Source organism: Pistacia vera, unplaced genomic scaffold, assembly GCF_008641045.1.
Source record: "Pistacia vera cultivar Batoury unplaced genomic scaffold, PisVer_v2 Contig146, whole genome shotgun sequence".
Lineage (NCBI taxonomy): Eukaryota > Viridiplantae > Streptophyta > Magnoliopsida > Sapindales > Anacardiaceae > Pistacia > Pistacia vera.
Window position 1 is genome coordinate 1238570 of NW_022195532.1, and position 21043 is coordinate 1259612.

General features: G+C 35.8%; 3 protein-coding genes across 3 annotated transcripts; 1 reads left to right on the plus strand and 2 right to left on the minus strand.

Annotated features, from left to right (window-relative positions):
• Positions 1 to 6205: 6205 nt before the first annotated feature.
• On the minus strand, positions 6206 to 7594 carry LOC116123931 (protein FD-like). The gene is made up of 4 exons (XM_031409674.1): positions 6878 to 7594; positions 6682 to 6759; positions 6514 to 6585; positions 6206 to 6266 (listed from the first exon to the last, which is right to left on the minus strand). The coding sequence occupies exons 1-3, from the start codon at positions 7520 to 7522 to the stop codon at positions 6517 to 6519; spliced, it is 792 nt and encodes a 263-aa protein (XP_031265534.1). The 5' UTR covers positions 7523 to 7594; the 3' UTR covers positions 6206 to 6266; positions 6514 to 6516.
• Positions 7595 to 10988: 3394 nt separating this feature from the next.
• Positions 10989 to 15182, minus strand: LOC116123862 (la-related protein 1C-like). Its single transcript, XM_031409604.1, has 6 exons — positions 14356 to 15182; positions 13522 to 14101; positions 13321 to 13444; positions 13112 to 13202; positions 11520 to 11591; positions 10989 to 11395 (listed from the first exon to the last, which is right to left on the minus strand). Exons 1-6 carry the CDS (start codon positions 14854 to 14856, stop codon positions 11132 to 11134), a joined length of 1632 nt encoding a protein of 543 aa, XP_031265464.1. The 5' UTR covers positions 14857 to 15182; the 3' UTR covers positions 10989 to 11131.
• Positions 15183 to 18187: 3005 nt separating this feature from the next.
• Positions 18188 to 20823, plus strand: LOC116123914 (probable cinnamyl alcohol dehydrogenase 6). Its single transcript, XM_031409651.1, has 6 exons — positions 18188 to 18386; positions 18466 to 18579; positions 18664 to 18891; positions 19581 to 19869; positions 20165 to 20318; positions 20435 to 20823. The coding sequence occupies exons 1-6, from the start codon at positions 18292 to 18294 to the stop codon at positions 20635 to 20637; spliced, it is 1083 nt and encodes a 360-aa protein (XP_031265511.1). The 5' UTR covers positions 18188 to 18291; the 3' UTR covers positions 20638 to 20823.
• The last annotated feature ends 220 nt before the right edge of the window (positions 20824 to 21043 follow it).

A 21043-nucleotide genomic window follows, 5' to 3' on the forward strand; every position in this document is an offset into this window, starting at 1 on the left:
CCTATGTCTTTACAAATAAGAATAAGCAAAACTTCTATTTCAAAAGGGTAACTATTTGCACAATATGATAATTTTTTTCTAATTTTATGCACCGAAGTGTTGGGTGTGAGACATTTTCCTAATTGGACATGTCTATCATCAAAAGGTCATGTACCTTCAAAAAGTTATACCCATATCTCAAAGGGTTTTCCAAAAGATATATTCTCTTTAAAAGGTACCAACAATCCTATATAAGAAGTAGTCTGCTTCTTATATAGTTTGCTCTAAAAGGTACCAATTATCCTTCTCTCTCTAGTCTACTTCAGTTTTGTGCATAACACAAGTAGGTTCTTCATTGTGTCATAAAGAAATTCGCTGATCCTATTTGCACTATAAAGAGGTAAAATTTCCTTTAAGAAAATGGCATTAATACACATCTTGAAGTTGGTAATCAATATCTTGGTTCTAACAATCTAAAAGAAATTTTATGTTACTTCAATCTTACAACAAAATGGCTGCACTTCATACCTTGAGGGAGATGACTACTGACTTTGTGAAGTTAGAAAGGTTTGATGGAGGAAATTTCATTCGATGGCAAAGAAGGATTCATTTTCTTTTGGTCTCTTTGCAAGTTGCTTATGTGCTGAAGACTCCAAAACCTAAGGAAACGGAGAATGAAACCATTGCTGAAACAAGGAAACAACAGAAATTTGAACATGATGATGAAATCTGCAGGGGACACGTGCTGAATGCAATGTCAGATGCATTATTTGACATTTATCAAGCAGTGCTTACTGCAAGAGAATTATGGAAGAAATTAGAGACAAAATACATGCAAGAGGATGTTACAAGTAAGAAATTTCTTGTCTCTCGTTTTAATTCCTATAAAATGGTAGATAATAGACCTGTTATGGAACAACTTCATCAAATTGAAAAAGTTCTTAAATCATTTCAAAATGAATAAAATGCATATGGATGAAACCATCATTGTCTCTTCAATAATTGATAAATTACCCCCATCATAGAGAGATTTCAGAAGAAGTCTTAAACATAAAAAGATGATATATCACTTGATGATTTGGCCAAATCTTTCTGTGTGGAAGAAGAATTTCATTTGCAGGATGAACCAAAGGAACAATCAGTTCCAGATTCCAAAGTTTGTATGGTGGAAGAAAAACAAACTTCCAAGTCTGCAAATAAGAGTGTTTTCAATAGTCTTGGTGTTAGACATAAAAGCAAGAAACCAAAGAAAGAAGCAAAATGTTTCTTTTGTGGAAAACATGGCCACTTCAAGAAGAATTATCGATTCTAGAAAAAGAAGGAGAAGTGCTCTACTAGTACAAAAAATGAGAACTTAGTAGCAATGATTTATGAGATCAATCTACTAGAAGATAATTATGCATGGTGGGTTGATTCTGGTGCGACAAGACATGTCTGCAAGAATAAGGATTTTTTCAAATCCATTGAACCAGTGCAAGATGGCATGGTGTTGTTCATGGGAAACTCCTATATTGCCTAAGTCAAGGAAATAGGAAAAGTAGAGTTAGAATTTACATTTGGTAAGAAATTAACATTAATGAATGTGTATTATGTACAAAAGGTTAGAAAGAATCTTGCATCTGGTAGTTTATTGAACAAATTTGGGTTCAAACTTGTATTTGAGACAGATAATTTTGTTCTATCCAAAGGGAGCATGTTTGTTGTGAAAGGTTACTTGTGTGATGGCATATTCAAACTCAATATTGCCAATGACAATAATAAAGTTGCTTCTACTTATATTATTGATTCTGAATTTTTATGGCATTATAAACTTGGACATTTAAATTTTAGAAGATTGCATGGCATAGTTAGATTAGATCTACAAATTAAAAGAACAAAGTCTAAGTAGATACACCAATAATGCAAGTAATTTACACTAGCATGGTGTTAAAAGATTATTAAGCTACCATTAGGGCCAAAACCAATAACACCAATTTATATACATTATGACAGTGAAGCTACATTGTCAAGAGCTTATAACCATGTGTATAATGGAAAGTCAAGACACATTAGACTTAGACATAGTTATTTAAGAGATTTAATCTCAAATAAAGAAATCACAATTAACTATGTCAAGTCAAGTCTGAATCTAGTCGATCCTTTAACAAAGGGATTAAAGAAAGACTTGATAAATAAAACATTAAAAGGGATGAGTCTGAAGCCTATTGAATATAATCACCAATAATGGAAACTCAACTTAACGCTTGATACATCATGTCTAGAGTTCAGTCAATCAAAGTACATTATTAAAGTGGTTAGAAGTATTATAAATTTTCTCTAATATCCAAAAGCAAAAAATAGTACTTAGTTCTCGTAGTGTTAAAAGGAAGGTTGAGATTTACTCTTAATAGACCTATTGATGATTTTTTATCAAAGTGCTAAAATAGAGGGGGCACTTTTGATAGAGTCTACCTATATGACAGTGAAGTGGTGCCGCTTCTAGGAGCTTAAAGGCTTGGCTCTAAAATCTCTCATGAATGATACGAACACATGGCCTTTTACGTGTCAACCACGATTGAAATGTTTTGGTATCAAAGTGATATTTGTGAACTTTTATACAACTTGTCAAAAAGATTGTATGGTTAAAAGCTTGTCTACCATATTATTCAGATTTGTTGTAATAAACTTTCACTATTTAATGGTTCAAATTGCAAAATACCATTATTTATGCATATTACTTATAAAATTGTTGTAGAATCTAGCATGTATTATCAAATTAGAAAACTTGCGAGGGATTGTGAAACATTTTCCTAATTGGGCATGTCTATTATCAAAAGCAAAAAGTTGTGCTCATATCTCAAAGGGTTTTCCAAAAGGTACTAACAATCATATATAAAAAGTAAGATTTTCTATAAAAAGACACAACAAAAAAGACTACAATTCTAGTATAATCAAACACTCTCTAATCCGCTTCTATTTTGTGCAAAACATAAGCTGATTCTTCATTGTATCCTAAAGAAATTCATTGATCTTATTTGCATTATAAAGGGGCGAAATTTCCTTTAAGAAAGTGGCATTGATACACCATTAAAGTTGGTAGTCAATATCCTCGCCCTAACATTGGGTAAACTCATGGGACCATAAAAATATCTTAATCTATTTTCATCCAATTATCTTGATGGCTTCACCATAAGAGGGTTGGACATAAATCCGAAAAGACAATTTCACTAATCAAGAAAAACACAACCACGATTGAAATGTTTTGGTATCAAAGTGATATGTGTGAACTTTTATACAACTTGTCAAAAAGATTGTATAGTTAAAAACTTGTCTACCATATTATTCAGATTTGTTGTAATAAACTTTCACTATGTAATGGTTCAAATTGCAAAATACCATTATTTATGCATATTACTTATAGAATTGTTGTAGAACCTAGCATGTATTATCAAATTAGAAAACTTGCAAGGGATTGTGAAACATTTTCCTAATTGGGCATGTCTATTATCAAAAGCAAAAAGTTGTGCTCATATCTCAAAGGGTTTTCCAAAAGGTACTAACAATCCTATATAAGAAGTAAGATTTACTATAAAAAGACAGGACAAAAAAGACTACAATTCTAATATAATCAAAACATTCTCTAATCCGCTTTTGTTTTGTGCAAAACATAAGCTGATTCTTCATTGTATCCTAAAGAAATTCATTGATCTTATTTGCACTATAAAGGGGCGAAATTTCTTTTAGGAAAGTGACATTGATACACCATTAAAGTTGGTAGTCAATATCCTCGCCCTAACATTGGGTAAACTCATGGGAACACCATAAAAATATCTTAATCTATTTTCATCCAATTATCTCGATGGCTTCACCATAAGAGGGTTGGACATAAAATCTGAAAAGACAATTTCACTAATCAAGAAAAACACTGGAGTCTTAACTTTCAAATAAATAGAAAAAGAGAGTAGAAACAAACGATTCCAACCGTGAGATGCTATCATCCACGTGGTGGCATTGATACACGCATTGAAGTTCGTAGTCAATATCTTTGTTCTAAGATTGGGTAAACTCAAGGGAACACTAAGGCTGTATACAAGCCGAGCCAAGCCAAACACCACAGTGCTCGAAGCTCGGCTCGTGAAAATTAGCGAGCTCGAGCTTGAGCTTGGGTTCATCCAGCTCTGAAAACCAGGCTCGAAGCTCGGCTCGAGATGATTTGCTGAGCTCCAGTTCGACTCGAGCTTGGCTCACTGTTTCTTCCTCTTCCTCTTGAACAAAATTATAGTATTAACAATCAAAATCAAAAGTTTTGAGTTTTGTCTGTGCCATCAAAATTACAGTACACCCATCTACCAAAATACCCACCCAAATTTTCACATCAAAATAACATTTATAACTATAAATAAATCACAAACAAAAGATCACATCCTCTTTCTTTCGTGAACAAAAGATGAACTCAAATCCACCATAAAATAATTTAACAAATCAAACCCATTTGTGGAATTACTACTTTCAATCACTTCAACGTGTGAAGCATTTCGCAGAAGAAAAGGCAGCTTGGTTAAGGAAGGAGCGAGACAGGAAAGAGAAGAGAGAAGACAAGAAGAAGAAGGAAAAGAGAAAAGAGAAAAGAGAAAAGAGAAAAAGAGAAGGAGAGACAAGAAAGACAAAAGAGAAGACAAGAAGAAGAAGGAAAATAGAAAAGAGAAAAAGAGGAGAGAAGGAGGAGTGTCAACTACGGAAGTAGAAGACTCTAGGGTTTTTGTAGTTTGGAATAATTTATATAGTAAATGTTAAATAACATATATCCCCCCATACTTGAAAACATTGCACTTATACCCTTTCGAGCCGTTTGTGAGCCTATCGAGCCGAGTACTTGGTGGCTCGAGACTCAATTCGATGGATAATCAAGTCGTTCGAGCTTGAGCTCGACTCGAATTTTGTCAAGCCGAGCCGCAAGCTACCTACGAGCAGCTCGACTCGCACACAACCCTAGGGAACACCATAAAATATCTTAATCTATTGTCATCCAATTATCTTGATGGCTTCACCATCAAAAGGTTAGACATAAAATCCGAAAAGACAATTTCACCAATCGAGAAAAAACACTAGTGTCTGACTTTCAAAGAAATAGAAAAAGAGAATAGAAACAAACGATTCCAACCGTGGGATGCTATCATCCACGTGATGAGTGGGCCCAATGCATATCTCAAAGCCCAAATCATGGCCCGTGGGCCAAAGCAAAGACTCATACGAAATTACACATAAGCAAAATATGTAGGACCAAACCAATTGCCTTTCCGCCACGAAATACAAAAACCAGGACTTCCTTCTCTCCCTTCAGATTCCTTCAACCAATGCAATAGCAACAGAACATACCTTTTACGGAAGAAATGGTGAATAAAAAGAAGTGATCCTATAATAGAGGGAGAAAATGTTACTACTATATGTTGTTTTGTAGCGTTTAAACTGGAAGAAAGCGAAGGGCACATGCCTGCACAAAAGGTCCATCCATTTAAATAATTTTACTGGTAAGGGCGACTCTAGCCTTCTTCATAGTCGGCCTTGTACAGCCTCTCACACTCAGTGAGAGGAGCTGCGCTGCCTCGCCTAGCTAAGCTAAACAACAAGAGCAAGAGGTGCAATTATTCTATGCTTGTCAGTTGGCTGCAATGCATCAGCATCACCCATTCACTTAACACCTGATTTGATTTTGATTTGAACTTTTGTCGTTTTGTTTTTCTTTTACTTAACTCGCTTATAATTTAAGTTTTAATCAGAAAACATCGTACACTCTTGTAACTTATTGTGGGCATTGACCATACTCACCAAACCCCCATCGCCATTTGCTTCGCAATACTTTTAAGCAATTATCTAAAGAACCCACAAAAAGATAATCTACTTCAACAATGATGAGAAGTAAGAATCAGGAAGATAAGATAATAAAGAAATAGTAATAAGAGAAGAAGATGCAGGTTGATGTATATTCATAGCCAAACATTTCCTATCTTCATACTGCACATCTTTATATAGGCAAACATAATAGCTAGCAAATGTTTTTTTCCATCAACAAATTATCATATTTTCATATCCTTCTCCGAAGCCGCAGCAGCATCACCTTAAGAAAAAGCAACATGAACAAAAAGACGGGGTTCTAGCTACACAGGCATGGACACAAAAAGTTACAAAATCCCCGCCATTGGTCCTTGTCCTGCAGGTTGGGATCATCAACGTAACCTTCTTCTCTTTCTTTTTTTTTTTTTCTTTTTTTTTTTTTCTCCTTCCTTTACAACCGCTTGATAGAGATGCATCTAACAAAAAGATCAAAGATCAAGCCCCATTGTAATCTACATAAAATATCACAGATATACACACTCACTCTCTCTCTCTTCCCCTCACTTTCCCTTTTTCATATATTTTAAGTTAAATTTTATATATAGATAAATATCTCTTTCTTAGTTTCTTTATTTCTTAATTGAGAAATTATCGTGCAAGTCAAATGGATGAATAAAAGGCAAAAAATAACTAAAACAAAAATGCTGTATTCTTAGTTCTTACTTCTCAAAATGGAGCAGTTGAGGTTCTACAGAGTGTGTTCTTTTTTGGAAGCAGAGCAGAAGCCGCCAATAACTGCAAATACCATGATAAACAATAGGCCTACTTAGATCTCTTTGTTTGTTTAAGTATTAATAAAAATGTCAAAATGAGGAAACAAAAACAATTGACCTTCTCTTGCTGCCTTTTCAGCTTAGCATTCTCTTCCAGCAAATGGGCAACTTCATTTTCCAACTCATTTGTGTAAGCCTGCATGCACAAAGATCTCAAACTAAATCACCCAATGAAATCAACCATCAAGTTGAGAAATTTAACCACCCACACACAAACACATTTACAAAGAGAGTGAAAAAGGACAGAAAGATTCCTGCTTTCTAGCTCTAGACCGAGCGGCTGACTCTCTGTTCTTGATCATGCGCTTGTGTCGCCGGTCGTCAGAATAATCGTCATTTTCTGAGACCCTTTTCTTGCAATATGGAGGAAACACGGTTGGAGAACCCATAGCATCCAAAACAGTGTTGTGAGAACAACCAAAAGAGCAAGTACCACAATTTGTATGACCATTTAACTGCTGGTTTGGCCTTACAGGATCCGGAGCACTGGGTTCAGAATATTGAACATCTGAACCAGAACCAGAACCAGAATTCAAGCTCAACATGGTGGCAAGAGGTGGCTTCAAAGAAGGAAAAGTTGGTTCAGTAGAGGGACCTCTGGCTGGTGGATCATTGTTGAAGGGTCTGGCCAAGAAGTCTTGAAGTATTAAACTGGGATAGCCTGAGTGCTGGTTGTTGTGGTTGTGGTTGTGGTTGTTGTAAGTGTTGGTGAGGGTTGAGTTAGAGTGATCATTTAGAGAAGATAAGCTAATATCTCTCCAAACTTCTTCCATGGTTGTTTTGGTTGGAGATGAAGATGTTGGAGAGAAAGGTGCTGGAGATGAGGAAGTAGAGGAGGAAGCTTTTGATTTTGAAGGCGAACTACTGCTATGGTTGTGTCTACCAGATGATGGCCACATGGTTCACTGCCAACGAGAAAGAAACAAGCTAAGGCATAGAATGGGAGAGGAGAGATGCATTAGCCGTCTAGTTCTGGTTTGTGGAAGTTGTGTCATACGCAAATATGTACTATATGTTTTAAATAAAAAATAAACTGCAGAAATTGGATTTGAGTGATACTTCTTTTGATGACCCTATTCATATTCAAAGGACGAAGCCTCTTATACAGGGTGGTTTGTTTTTGAATTTTGGATATTATTTTCGAAAAAGTAAAATTGGATGATAAGATTTAAAAATTAATAAAAATATCTGTTAGGTTTGTTAATTTTTAATACTCTAACTCATTTATTAAATATCGACAGTCATCGTCGTGGGAGGGTGGCCAAAGTCGTCATATCAACTCACGACCGATTGGATCTGATCGATCATACGTCGAAGTAGTTTTTTTCAGCCATATTCATCGTAAATCTAGTTAGAAAATGTCAGATCTATAATTAGATCTGACCAATAACAGTCAGATCTGGCCACGTAACTATCAAATATATGGTCGTTGTTGACAACTAGCTACGACTAAAGATCTGGCTGTTAACAACCAGATCTTTGGCTGTAGATTTGGACTTTTCTGATCAAATCTACGGTAGATATGAATGAAAAATGGTATGTCGGTGCACTATCGGTCAGATTCAACCGGTAGTGTAGCATTATACCAGATTTTAACCACCTTCGGCAAAGGTGGCCAGAATATGGTAAATGTGGGTGGGTGAATGTATTTTTGTCAATTTCAAAACTTTTTTGGGGGTGTTTAACTAAATTAACAAACTTAAGAGGTTTAAAAGTAATTAAAATAAAATATAGTATTTTGGAAATGATAGGGAAATAAATATAATCTTTTTCAAAAAATCTTATATTAGTAAATATAAAATAAAAGGAAAAATGACTGGTGCGACTCAGTACTTTCTAGTTGCAATGCTATTATATCGTAGAACAGTGGGTACTGAGTTGAAGCAAGTGTTTTTTGAAGTCACCAAATATGTTTTTGTATTGGTTGATTGAAAGGAAACGAAGAGAAAACAGTGACTGTTTTGTTTAGTATTCAAAAGTTTGCACCATTTTACCAAACTGGGAATGGTGAGTGAATTTAATATTTTAAAATTTATGTGTAGAGTTCCTAACGTGGATTGGAAGATATAATTCTGATAACAGTACATGCCATTTTCTATTTCTAGTCAAAACCATACCTGTTTCAAGATGAATAACTGAAAAATGGTCTATGATCTAATGGCTAAGGGTGACCACACAGAATTTCTTACCCGTTTCTACTTTATCTTTTCCAGAATAACTTTAGTTTTTCTTTGCAGGAAAAAAGAAAAGAAGAAGCTAATTCTAGGTTAAGTAGAGTTTTTATGATGTGTTGCCTTTATTCGTTCTTGTAACAAATAGATATGATAATTATGAGGAGAGACGAAATGCAAGTTAAAAACCAGAGAAATCATGAAATATACAAGCGTACACATTTGGATTCTACAGAGATGTGTGGCTGTTATTTGACAGCAATCTACAGCCGTTGCACTCAAAGAGATTCCCCCCAGAAGTCTGTCATTTTTTACACAGACGTGCTTACTTTAATAAAGTTTTAGGAGCAAAAATCTTCATTGGTTATATTACAAATTCATTGCACCAAAAATCTTTTAGACAATATCCCAGGACAAGTGTATGGCTATGAATAACAGGAGCCGTATTAATTAGCGATATATTTCTTTAACCGACTCTTCTCCATTTGCAATTATCCACAGGTGGTTTTAAGTTTTTATGCTAAGTTGTAATGATCACGTATTGATAAAATTATTTGTGAATACCAGGGACAGTACAGACATTTCACCGAATGCAAAGGCCCTGCATTTACTAAACTAGTGAAGAAGAAATGCCTGAAATCTGAAAGGTGTAGGGAGGAGTATTGGTATGGGGGTTGGGAAGGGAAGACATTATGATATGATTTTTACTAACTTTGTGCAAAAATTTCATTATTATTATTCTATCATATTTTAAAAATATAAAAATATATTTAGTTTAATATTTATAAAATCTAATTCTATTTTATTAACTTTAAAAAAATTAATAATTATTTTTTTCCGTAAAATAACTTATTTTAATTTTTTTTAATACTGTTCTAAAAAAATAAGAATAGTGATCCAATCAAGCCCAACTATCAAGTTGAACAGTAGTAAAATAGCAAGTCAGAAAGTGGTGTCAAATATCTGATGGTTGATACAAACAGCTGTCAGCTCAGCAGAGCTCTGATGCAAAATACATCGAGTACAAGCTCTTTTTTCATTTCACCCCACTAACAACAGTTTTAAACAGTAGTAACTTGTCCAACTCCAACCCCAAATCTAAACTTCTGAATCCTTCTTGGAACCACAAGTGCCACCATAGCTAATTTTAATAAATTTTATGTACCGGGGGCGGGGTCCCCTTTCCCTGCCTGAACAAAGCTGACAAAACTAATTTATCAACTACCACGCTTGGCCATCTGTCCTCAACTTAACTAAACACAACACCTGCTCCCAGTAACTTTGGCTTCCTTAAAATTGAAAGGATAATGCCAATCTTACTCAGCCCATTTCTCTTAATTACTTTTATTAAAAAAGTGAAAAAATAGATAAAATTAATATTTTAACAAAGATAAATACGAGAAGTGAGTAGAGAGAATGAGTAAAACTAACATTATTTAAATTGAAAATGTGTATAAGCGTTATTGGATTATAAAGATTTCATTGTTATTTATTACCTTGGGAGGTAACTAACTCCTTATTCATTAATTAATACCCTTGAATGGAGGCACAAATAGTGGTGTATTGCATTTAGTATATTTACAATATGGATAATGGATTATGGGTACAGTAGAAATCTTAGAGCTCAAAGGATAGAATTCACCATTTGTACAACCATCCATTTTCCCTAATTGAAATAGATCAAATTTGAGGTTGTATTCACCATTTTTAAACCGCGTAAAAAGAGAACCTTTAATTGTCGCAATCTTTATGCACGTCTCTTCGCCAAATGACAAGGCATAATAAGAAGTTTAACTGAAAAGGGAATAAGAAATAGATAAAAAAAACTTTTAACTACTCATGACTCATGAGGCTTGGACGGCAGAAATAGGTGAAAATCAACCCATTTATGGTAAAAAACAATAAATGGAAAAGCAGTTTAAATCCACCCCCCAAGATCTGGAGTTTATGGACCTAAACATTTGATAGCCAAGGTAAAAATTGTGAAATTCTCTTGGATGCTATGACTATCCATTCCACAAGAAATCATCAAATAATAAGAACAAAACCATCCAAAATATCAAACTATACAACGCAATAACCTCATAATTCAACCCAGTCAATGATCTTAAGCTGTTCTTGTCTCACTTTGTTCTCTTTCTTTATATTCCAAAAATAATTTATATATATTTCTTTCACTCCCTCAACTTGTCTCGGCAAAATACTCCTCCAAAATTTGAGAATTGCCACAGAGAAAGAAAGATGTTCATACACCTTTCATGGCAGCAGCCCCCCTCCCTTTCAAAAACAAGCACCATCCAATAGAATTGCGCTTTAACTTAGTGGGGCTTACATAATTCAGTTTTCGTTTGATAATGTAACTTCAGAACCATCTCCATTGCAGAGTTTTGACTGGCCAGTCGATTCAGAGAATTGTCTTCTTGAAGCATCTTCAGAGTGAGGGTTTGCATTATCTTCTCCTTCCACTGTGATCTTCTGAAATGCAGTTGTGAGCACTCCATAACTTGATCCACTCGGAGAGGCTAGTCCTGACTCAGTGAGAACCCGACTGGAAGGCGGAATATACTTCATCCAGTCATTACGCCTCCTCACCTTTTCCTCCTGCAGCAATAAACAAGGTAAGAACAGCACAAAAATGATAGTCATTAGGTGTCAAGTCACCCATTTCCAGTGAGGCATTTGTGATGCTTTAGACGGATATATACAACAAACACACATAAGTTACCTGTACTTCTACAACAGCTGAAGTTCTCAAGGAATCCAATATCAACTGAATGTTATTTGTCAAATTCTTAACCTGCAAAAACAGAACCATAGAGAAAAACCTGATCTCTGCAAGGGCATCTAATAATAATAATAAAAAATTCTAGGACAAAAATGCTAAGAAATTAAATTAAATGTAATAGAAAAGCATACACCAACTAGCAATAAGTATAGCCAGACAAATAAGCCATTAAAACATATTACAACACTAACAATGGTTTACACTATAATAGCTAATTAAAGAATGCAAATCTTGACACTATAAAGGATGCGGACCATAGACTGTTAAAATCGTGCAACGAAGGATGAATTCTATTGGAAGAGGGAGGAGACAGAGTTAGGGCAGGAGGGCACCAATAGGTTTACACTATAATAGCTAATTAAAGAAAGGGCGGCTTACAGTTAGGTATGGATGTCCTGCTTGAACTTGTAAATATCTGAAATAACTACTACTCAAGGCTATTTGCAGTTTTTAAGATCATGAAATATAGGTTTATAAATATTTTCAGAATAACCCTTGCCAAGGGTCCTTGTTGTCTAACTTAGTTGTCTTCCGACCTCCCGTCTTCATTTCACCACATTTCCCTCTTCTATTGGAAGAGCGAGGAGACAGAGTTAGGGCAGGAGAGCACTCATAGGTTTACACTATAATTGCTAATTAAAGAAAGGGCGGCTTACAGTGAGGTATGGATGTCCTGCTTGAACTTGTAAATATCTGAAATAACTACTACTCAAGGCTATTTGTAGTTTCTAAGACCAGGAAATATAGGTTTATAAATATTTCCAGACTAACCCTTGTAAAGGGTCCTTGTTGTCTAACTTAGCTGTCTTCCAACCTCCCGTCTTCATTTCACTACATTTAGCTCACTGTTTCAGCCTAATATCACAACACAATCTCCCACTCCTATGTCAACCAATAACCTTAAGCCCCTAACACTAGTTCGCAACAAAAACACTTTAAAGCTCAAACCATGGTCAGAGTTAATCAACTACACACTACCAACTCTTCAGCTTCTCAAACCTTCCAGCACACCAGCACCCTGAAGAAAAAAAAAATTATGACAAAAAAGGCAGCAGCAATCAGGCAGTCTGGTGAGGTAAGGTTTTCCACTGAAGTACATCTCTCGCTCCCAGAAACCCTTAACATAGACAAACTATATGTAGATAGGAATTCAAGGAGCTAATGTATTATACATAAGCAGAATCATATTATGGCCTCCTTCAACAGCTTCAGAGCAATGAAAAACTTACAAGGAAATGAATATCCAAGATAAAGCCAGAATTTTGGCTTCACATAAACTTGATATTGAGAGAAAGTTTAAAGCAAACAAAGAGAGTGTTAGTGAAGTCAATTGGTCAATGAACATACTATTGAACATCAATTTCACAGATGAAGTCCAGTCACTTAAAAGCCGAGACATTCAATGGGGACAATTTGACATATACACGTAAGGTCACAAAAGTCTACAAAGGTTGATAATTTAAGTACCAAGTCATTTAATCATGAGTATCAAGAAGAACTAGAAAATCAATTATTTGACTACAATAACTTACTCGAGGAAAGCTTGCAATTAAAGTAATGGTTACCCATCCCTGATCATCCATGTTAGACTTCAAAAATTCATCTCTTGCCAAGTTCTCATCACTACAACAAGCATGCAGTGGGTAAATCACAGTTGTATTTTCAACATATCAAAGAAGAACGGAACTCAATTACTAAAGCTAACTTAGCATCGCTAAGAAAAACAAAAATATCAAAATACCTGAAATAATAATCAATCTGACGGACTAACATAGTCTGCAGAGGAGGTTCTGCAACAGGCATAAGCATTGGTGCAGTCATGAAGGGCCTGAAGGGCTCCATATGTGGATGGAGATATATGAAATCTGAAAGAATAAGATGTTACATTTCAACATTCTATCATAAGAACCAAAAGCACACATTCCTTGGAAAGTAAACTTACCAGAAAACGCAATGGGGTTTGTAAAAGGTCTAATAGGTTGAGGTGGTACAAATGTGCCAGCAGTGGGTGGTGGAGGCCTAACAAAGCCCCTCGGAGGACCTCTTTGCTGCTGCAGATGAACATCTCTGGCATTTGCATAATTTCCACGGTCTTGATCCCGTCTACTGCCATAATTGTTATGGTAAGTACCATCTCCACGCGGTCCATAGTTACCTCTCCGTGAAGAATTGCGGTGCTCATTCAAAGGATGTGATTGCGACACAAATCCTCCCACCGCTCTGGTTTCCCAGTTATTGCCTCTATATAGGGGCTCTCTTGGAGAAGGATCTGGAAACGCCTGCACAAGATTCCCAACACCATTTGGAGACATTGCAATTGGGAATGCTTGTGGTAGTGGTGGAGGTGGCGGAGGTGGCTGAGGAGACCGAGTGAAAGCAGTCTGTGCAGGGCCACCCCCAGAGCTGGTTGCACCGCCACCGCGCCTCGACCTTTGTCGAGCTGACATTGTGCGATTTGTGTTCGAACTAGGGTTTGCGTTAGGACTAGTGAGCTTCGGAGGTAAATGTGGAATTACAGGCACCTATTATAAACACAATATCAATCATCGTTCATGGGGACGATAAAAACTGTCAATATCAATGAAACAAACTATGTCGAATAATCGTTATCGCCATAGTTCTCCAAAGAACTTGAATTTCTCAATAGCTGATTATAGACTAGAAAAACCCTAATTAGGCAAGTTCCACGTACTAGAAAGAAAAAAATCAGATTATATTTTTATTTATGTATTTTCTCGAAACCAAACAGAAATTAATAAAAAAATAGGAACAGAACCTGATTATTAGAAACTGATCCATCAGAAAGGGTTTTTGAAGAAGAGGAGTCCGCTACTGATGATTTTGGGGAAGGCTTAGTGGATTCAGATAACGCGGGCCAAGAAACAGCTCCCATGACAGGACCAATCTCAACGACGCCGTTTGATGGCTTGATCCACGCCAGCTTCTTTGGGCGAGCCGCATTGCTGTTATTAGCATCCAAGTTCTCAGCAGCCATAGAATTATCCGGCGGCGGAGATGATGACGCTGAAGCCACCTTCGAGGAAGATAAGTTATCGGTTGACTCAGATATAGAAGTCAGCGGCGGCGGTGGCGGTGATGGCGATGGGGAAGAATGTTGAACAGCCGCTGAAACTGATTCCGGCTCGCCTCGTACAACCTGAGCCCACGGCGAGGGCAAATTCTTGCGCCGTAATTGAGGGCTAGAAAGACCGTCACCGGAGAATCCCGAGCCACGTGGAGAGTGATGATTGGCAGTAGAATCAGCCGTCATGGCCATTCAAAGTAGGGTTTTTAGGTTAAAAACAGAATCTCAAGATTTTAATCTGAATAACAGAACACATTAATAAAGTATATTTTAATTGGTTAATTAATTAAAAATAATAATTAATTAACCTAATTAAAACAAGAAGAATACATTAGGGTTTGATTAACTAAAATAAAATGTATAAACTCAGAACGGATCAAATCCAATTCATGAAGGAAAAAAAGAGAGCCGTCAACCGCCGTAACACAACACACAAAATCCCTCGCTTTTTCAGTTTCCCCTCCCTCTCTTTGTTTCCTCTCTTTGTTTTCAACAACTAGGAAACTGCAGGTTTTGTCATCTAAAACTCTCCAAATTACAAAACTACCCTCTCTCTTCTTATTGTTTTACTAGTTTTTCTTTATTTTTGAAATTCCTAGGTGGTTTAAGTCTTTTAGATAAATACAAATTTTTTTTTTAAGATATTCTACCAAAAAAAATTTATGATTAAAATTTATAAATATCAAAGATTCAAAATGATTATAGGGGTGGTTTTGTCACATAATCTGGTTGTGACAATATTATTGTGGTTGTGTTGTGTGACATACTCAATTATGATGCTGAAGGGGTGTGATTAAAAATACTGAAAATGTGGAGGACATATTAAAATTAAAGGACAACATTTATTCATATATAAAATAGACAGTGTAAAAGTTGACGTAACACATGACGCAATTGCTTTAAAGGGTCATGGCAAAAATCAAGATAACAAATAGTGAGGAAATTGAAAGACATACCATTTATTTTACATTATTTTATCTTCAAGGGGACGACTGGACGAGACTAATATTAGATATCCGAACTAATATTTTTTAAATTGAGTAGATGATGATGTTTGATTGGTTTGTAAAAAAATATTCTTAAAATATTTTATGACAAATAGTGACATTTGAAGGGTAAATTGTCAAAAATCTTAATACCCTAGGTGGTTTTTATTAAAACTTACCCAAGGTAATATAATTTTATTTCCCATATTACCCCTAAACAGTTGAGCATTTGATCCAAATTAACGTTATATTAGTTAAAATTTACAAAACACTCAATTCACTCATGTACATCTTTTTGTCTTCACTTTTTAAATTTTTTGGACGACATTGTCGTTGTTATTTTCATTATTTACAGAAATGTCATTGTACTCAAAACTAGCTACCACTGCCAGTCATTGTGGACCGCTGCTGAAGGCTGTCAAAAGTCGTCATAATGGCATACGATTGGCCGTATATGGTCGATCGTGCGCCGATGAGACCTTTTTCGACTATGGATCACAGATTGTGGCCGTGAAATAGCCAAAAATCTGGCCTTGAAATGGCCAGGTCTTTGGCCGTGAAACGGCTGCCGTTTCACTGCCAAAGACCTGGCCATTTCAAGGCTAGATCTATGGCTGTGAAACAATCGGCGTTTCATTGCCAAAGACCTGGCCATTTCAAGGCTAAATTTGTGGCTGTTTCAAACACATCTTTGGCCTTGAAACAACCATGGTCAGATCTATGGCAATATCGGCGTCACAACTAGATCTGTGGCACTATTGACGACTGTTGACGGTGGTGGCTGGCTACTAACAGTGGCTTGGGGTGTTTTTGTTAAGTTTAAAACGTTTTTGATTGCTAAAGTGTTTTTGCTAAATTTGAAAAGTAGGAGTTAAAAAAATTATTAATAAAATTTATTATTATATCAATATTTAAAAAAGAGGAGAATTTAATAATATAAATAACATACTCACCAATTTATCCTCCTTACCAAATCTATTATTCAATAATTTATTTTTAAACATTCACAGAAATCTGCAAGGTGATTTTTTATTCTGTTCATATAATATCCCTTATAATAAAATATATCCAAACACCCTCTAAATATAAATAAATTTTTTAATTTGATATTATCTAGGACTTGAATTAGATTAGAAGTTTTATCTAAATTCTAAATCAAAAATCAAATTTTAGAGATTAAAGTAATCACATTTGGAAGTTTTTAATTATATAAGCAAGAACCTAACTGTCAAGTTGTGCTGAGCCCAATTTAAGAGTCTGAAGTTGGTCAATAGTTCTCATTCAATATTTTCTAGAAAATCCAAATATGTTGGGCTCTGGATATAAGCCTTTCCACTCACTCTTTGTTAACTTCAGCATAACTAGAATTTTCTTAAATAGAAGGTTAATAAGCAGTTTCATTGTTTACTTGGCAGCGCCTTTAGCAAGCTTACCTGATCTCACGGTTTTTTTTTTTTTTAATTCAAAGATGTTCGAGCTAATTTATACGTATTTCAACTAATTTCTCAGAGCTTTAAAATTAATGATCAGATAAACCTTTAATGATTATCCTTTATTAGTAGTTGTAAAGATTCAGATTCAAGATCTATTGAGCAATACACTCAGGGTTCAAACCACTCTAAAAACATGGACCCATATTTGTTGGATCGTTTAATAAGCATATGATATTTGGGTCAGCTAATACAACAGTTTGGGAGGGTCGCTAATCACGTGGTGTTGTTTGCAAGCAAGGCACCAAGTGGTTCCAAGGCCGTCTAATGAATCTTCGGAGTAATAGCAAAAGCTTTTCATGTCTGGACATTTAGGGTCCGTTTGTTTTATTATTTTAGATAAAATTTTAGGAATAATATCGGGTAGTTGAATAGAGGAGTATTACGAGATAAAATTTAAAAATTTACAAAAAAAACCCCTTAGGTTTGCTAATTTAACTAAACACTCTAATATATAAAAATTTTATAAAATGACAAAAACACCCCCACCCACCCACAGTGCCAGATTTCGGTCACACCGCCGGAAAATAGCATTACGACGCAGACTGGTCGGATCTAGCAGGTAAGGCATCGATATGGCATTTTCTAACCAGATCCACCATGGATATGGTTGGAAAAGTCTAGATTTAGTAGTCAGCGACGACCAAAGATATGGCCGTCGTTGTCGGTTAACGATGGCCATTTTTTTGGCTGTCAGTTTGTATTTTCTAGCCAAATTTATTGTGGATCTAGCCAAAAAAGGCTAGATCGATGAATTACAGGTCAGTTTCGATCGTTTGTAGGTCGTTGTGATAGATTTCCACTATCACCGATAGTGGTTGTCAGAATCTGGTAAGTATGGATGGATAGGGATGTTTTTTTAATTTTTAATTTATTTTTTAAGGGTATTTAATAAAATTAATAAATTTAAGGGGTCTAAAATTAATTAAAATAATATAAAATATATTTCTCGAACAACAAAACCAAAATAAGAGGGAAATATGGATAAAAATGATGTGCCAAACGGAGCCTTGAATATTCTGATTTTTTTAGTTTGGAAGTTGTTCGCTATCTTAAATTATGAGAGCGACAGAAACCCGTCCCCTTCATCTTTCCAAGGTTATTAACTCTTCTGGCTTTTATCATTCTCAACCAGCCGTGTCTCTTTTTTAATGGCTCAAACAACTCCAAACCACACCCAGACGGTCGCTTGCTGGGCAGCTCATGATCCGTCCGGCAAGATTACCCCTCACATAATCAAGCGAAGGTATAATAACATCACATATATGTATCAAAACTTCAGTTTTAATTCTTGTATAACGTGAGTTTTTATTTGTAATAACCAGAGAGAACGGCGTCGACGATGTGACCATAAAGATTCTTTATTGTGGGATCTGCCACACGGATCTCCATCATGTGAGAGACGACTGGGGAATCACCATGTATCCTGTTGTTCCTGGGTAATAATCTACAAGCTACCTAACTCAAAACCATTCTTTTCTTTAGTTTAGATCGTTAATAGCGGATTGAGTTGTCTCCTGCAGACATGAAATTACTGGGATGGTTACAAAGGTTGGAAGCAATGTAAAGAATTTCAAGATAGGAGATAAGGTGGGGGTTGGATGCCTGGCAGCATCTTGTTTGAAGTGTGAGTTTTGCAAAAGCTCGCAAGAGAACTACTGTGATAAGCTCCAATTCGTGTATAATGGCATCTTTTGGGATGGCAGTATAACTTATGGTGGCTACTCTGAAATGCTGGTCGCAGATCACAGGTAACCTTCTATTATTGGACTTAATCTAATCCTCACATATACCTCTCCCGCATTAATTCATGACTTCCTTATTTAACCAAAAAAAAAAAAAAAGTCACTTTCATGATTACAGTAATAAACCAGTATCTTTTTCAACATAAAATGGTCATTTTATAACTTATTTATCTGAAAACTAGGGCCTACCAATATTGCTAGAGTTTTCATGTTAAAAATGGCTGCATTATCAACCCCCCTCTTCCAATCAGCATTTTTTTCTTCGTGGAAAATAAGAATATTTTTAATTTAATTATATTGATGCCAATTATCGTTTCGGAAAAAAAAATAAAAAGCAATTAGGATATTTGGACCACCGATTGCATATAGATGTAGCAAAAGCCATTACGCAACATGCATTATCAGCTGATGGTTGACTGACCCCAGAAATAAAATTTGTTGAATATTCCTCAAAGGCCAGAAACCGTTCAGAAATTTCCTAGAATTTAGGTGTATAATTTAAATTAGTCATGGATGGATGCAAACACCCATATGCGTCAAACAAACAATAATTTGTATTTTAAAAGATATCACATTTGTAGAATCAAATGTATGGATCCGATTGCAGATATGTTATATTTTATATGCAAATGCAAGTCAGTCCAGTAATTCGTGCCTTTTGCTTTTTAACTTTTGTTGTGGAATTTGACATGAAGGTTCGTGGTTCACCTGCCGGAGAATTTGTCAATGGCTGCCGTAGCGCCGCTGTTGTGCGCGGGAATAACAGTGTTCACCCCTTTGAAAGACAACAATTTGATCGAGTCACCAGGAAAAAAGATAGGAGTAGTCGGTCTAGGGGGACTTGGGCACGTGGCAATCAAATTTGGGAAGGCATTTGGTCATCATGTAACAGTCATCAGCACATCTCCCTCAAAGGAAAAAGAGGCCAGAGAGGTTTTGGGTGCAGATGACTTCATCGTCAGCACTAATGATGAACAAATGAAGGTTAATTTGCTAATTATCTTTATAAATATGGCCTTGCTAGGACTCTTCTTTAAGGGAGAAAACATTATGAAAAATGTTTTAGGTGTTTATTATTGTTTTATGACAAAACGTACCATAAGAGAAAATGTCTTGTCTATTTTATTCACTAGACAGCACACACAAACACATTCAAAATTATATATAAATTAGAAGGGGGCCTAGGAATCTGTCTTCGAGACTTTAACTTCCCGGCAAAAACTAACTGCTAAGTATAAATAATGTTACCTGATAACTGTTGGCTCAATGTGGGTGACAGGCAGGCACGAGAACCCTGGATTTTATATTGGACACAGTAGCAGCGAAGCACTCTCTTGGGCCTATCTTAGAATTACTCAAGGTGAATGGAACACTATCGCTGGTGGGTGCACCTGACCAGCCCATCGAACTTCCTGCTTTTCCCTTGATATTTGGTAAGTCACTCCCTATTAAACCTTTCTCATTTCTTAAAATTTGCACTGTTAATTAGGAGTCACTGTTTACAAGAAATATATTGAATTAAGCAAGAGTGTTGCTTATTCACTCGCAGGCAAGAGAACTGTGAAGGGTAGCATAATAGGGGGAATGAAAGAGACACAGGAGATGATGGATCTGTGTGGCAAGTACAACATCACATGCAACATTGAGGTGGTAAAACCAGACCAAATTAACGAAGCCCTTGAACGCCTTGCAAGAAATGATGTCAGATACCGCTTTGTAATCGACATTGCTGGAGACTCATCAAACCTGTAGAAGCTAAGCTTGCTTGGCTGATCTGTTACCTGTTTCATGCTCTTCTTGTTTGTTTACTTTGGTTTGATCACTTATGCCTAGGAAATGGATGGCTCAAGTCTGTAAAGCTTAATTAAGCTGCGTTCATTGCCTTACTATCCTAGACATCTTAATAAAGACAAAACTCCCATTGCTTTCTGTTTATTATATTCTCTATAATCTAATTAAGTAGGACCCAACCCAGCTCAACTAGTTAAAAATACGTGGCAACTCCATGTTTTCTTATTTAAACTAAAACCCGTTTCTGTGCTGTGTTTCTATGCGGAAATCCAAGAGTGAAAGCAAAGATATCAAGGATTAGAAGGGGCTAATTTTGGATTCAAAAGCAACCCTGCAGGTTTCATGATAATTGGTAAAATTTACACGG

Coding starts and splice junctions, on each gene's coding strand:
- LOC116123931 (XM_031409674.1), bottom strand. CDS start 7,522: ATGTGGCCATCATCTGGTAGACACAACCATAGCAGTAGTTCGCCTTCA. Junction 6,760..6,877: donor GGTCTAGAGCTAGAAAGCAG/GAATCTTTCTGT, acceptor TTGTGCATGCAG/GCTTACACAAATGAGTTGGA. Junction 6,586..6,681: donor TGAAAAGGCAGCAAGAGAAG/GTCAATTGTTTT, acceptor TGGTATTTGCAG/TTATTGGCGGCTTCTGCTCT.
- LOC116123862 (XM_031409604.1), bottom strand. CDS start 14,856: ATGGCCATGACGGCTGATTCTACTGCCAATCATCACTCTCCACGTGGC. Junction 14,102..14,355: donor GATCAGTTTCTAATAATCAG/GTTCTGTTCCTA, acceptor TGTTTATAATAG/GTGCCTGTAATTCCACATTT. Junction 13,445..13,521: donor AAACCCCATTGCGTTTTCTG/GTAAGTTTACTT, acceptor TTATTCTTTCAG/ATTTCATATATCTCCATCCA.
- LOC116123914 (XM_031409651.1), top strand. CDS start 18,292: ATGGCTCAAACAACTCCAAACCACACCCAGACGGTCGCTTGCTGGGCA. Junction 18,387..18,465: donor CCTCACATAATCAAGCGAAG/GTATAATAACAT, acceptor TGTAATAACCAG/AGAGAACGGCGTCGACGATG. Junction 18,580..18,663: donor ATGTATCCTGTTGTTCCTGG/GTAATAATCTAC, acceptor TGTCTCCTGCAG/ACATGAAATTACTGGGATGG.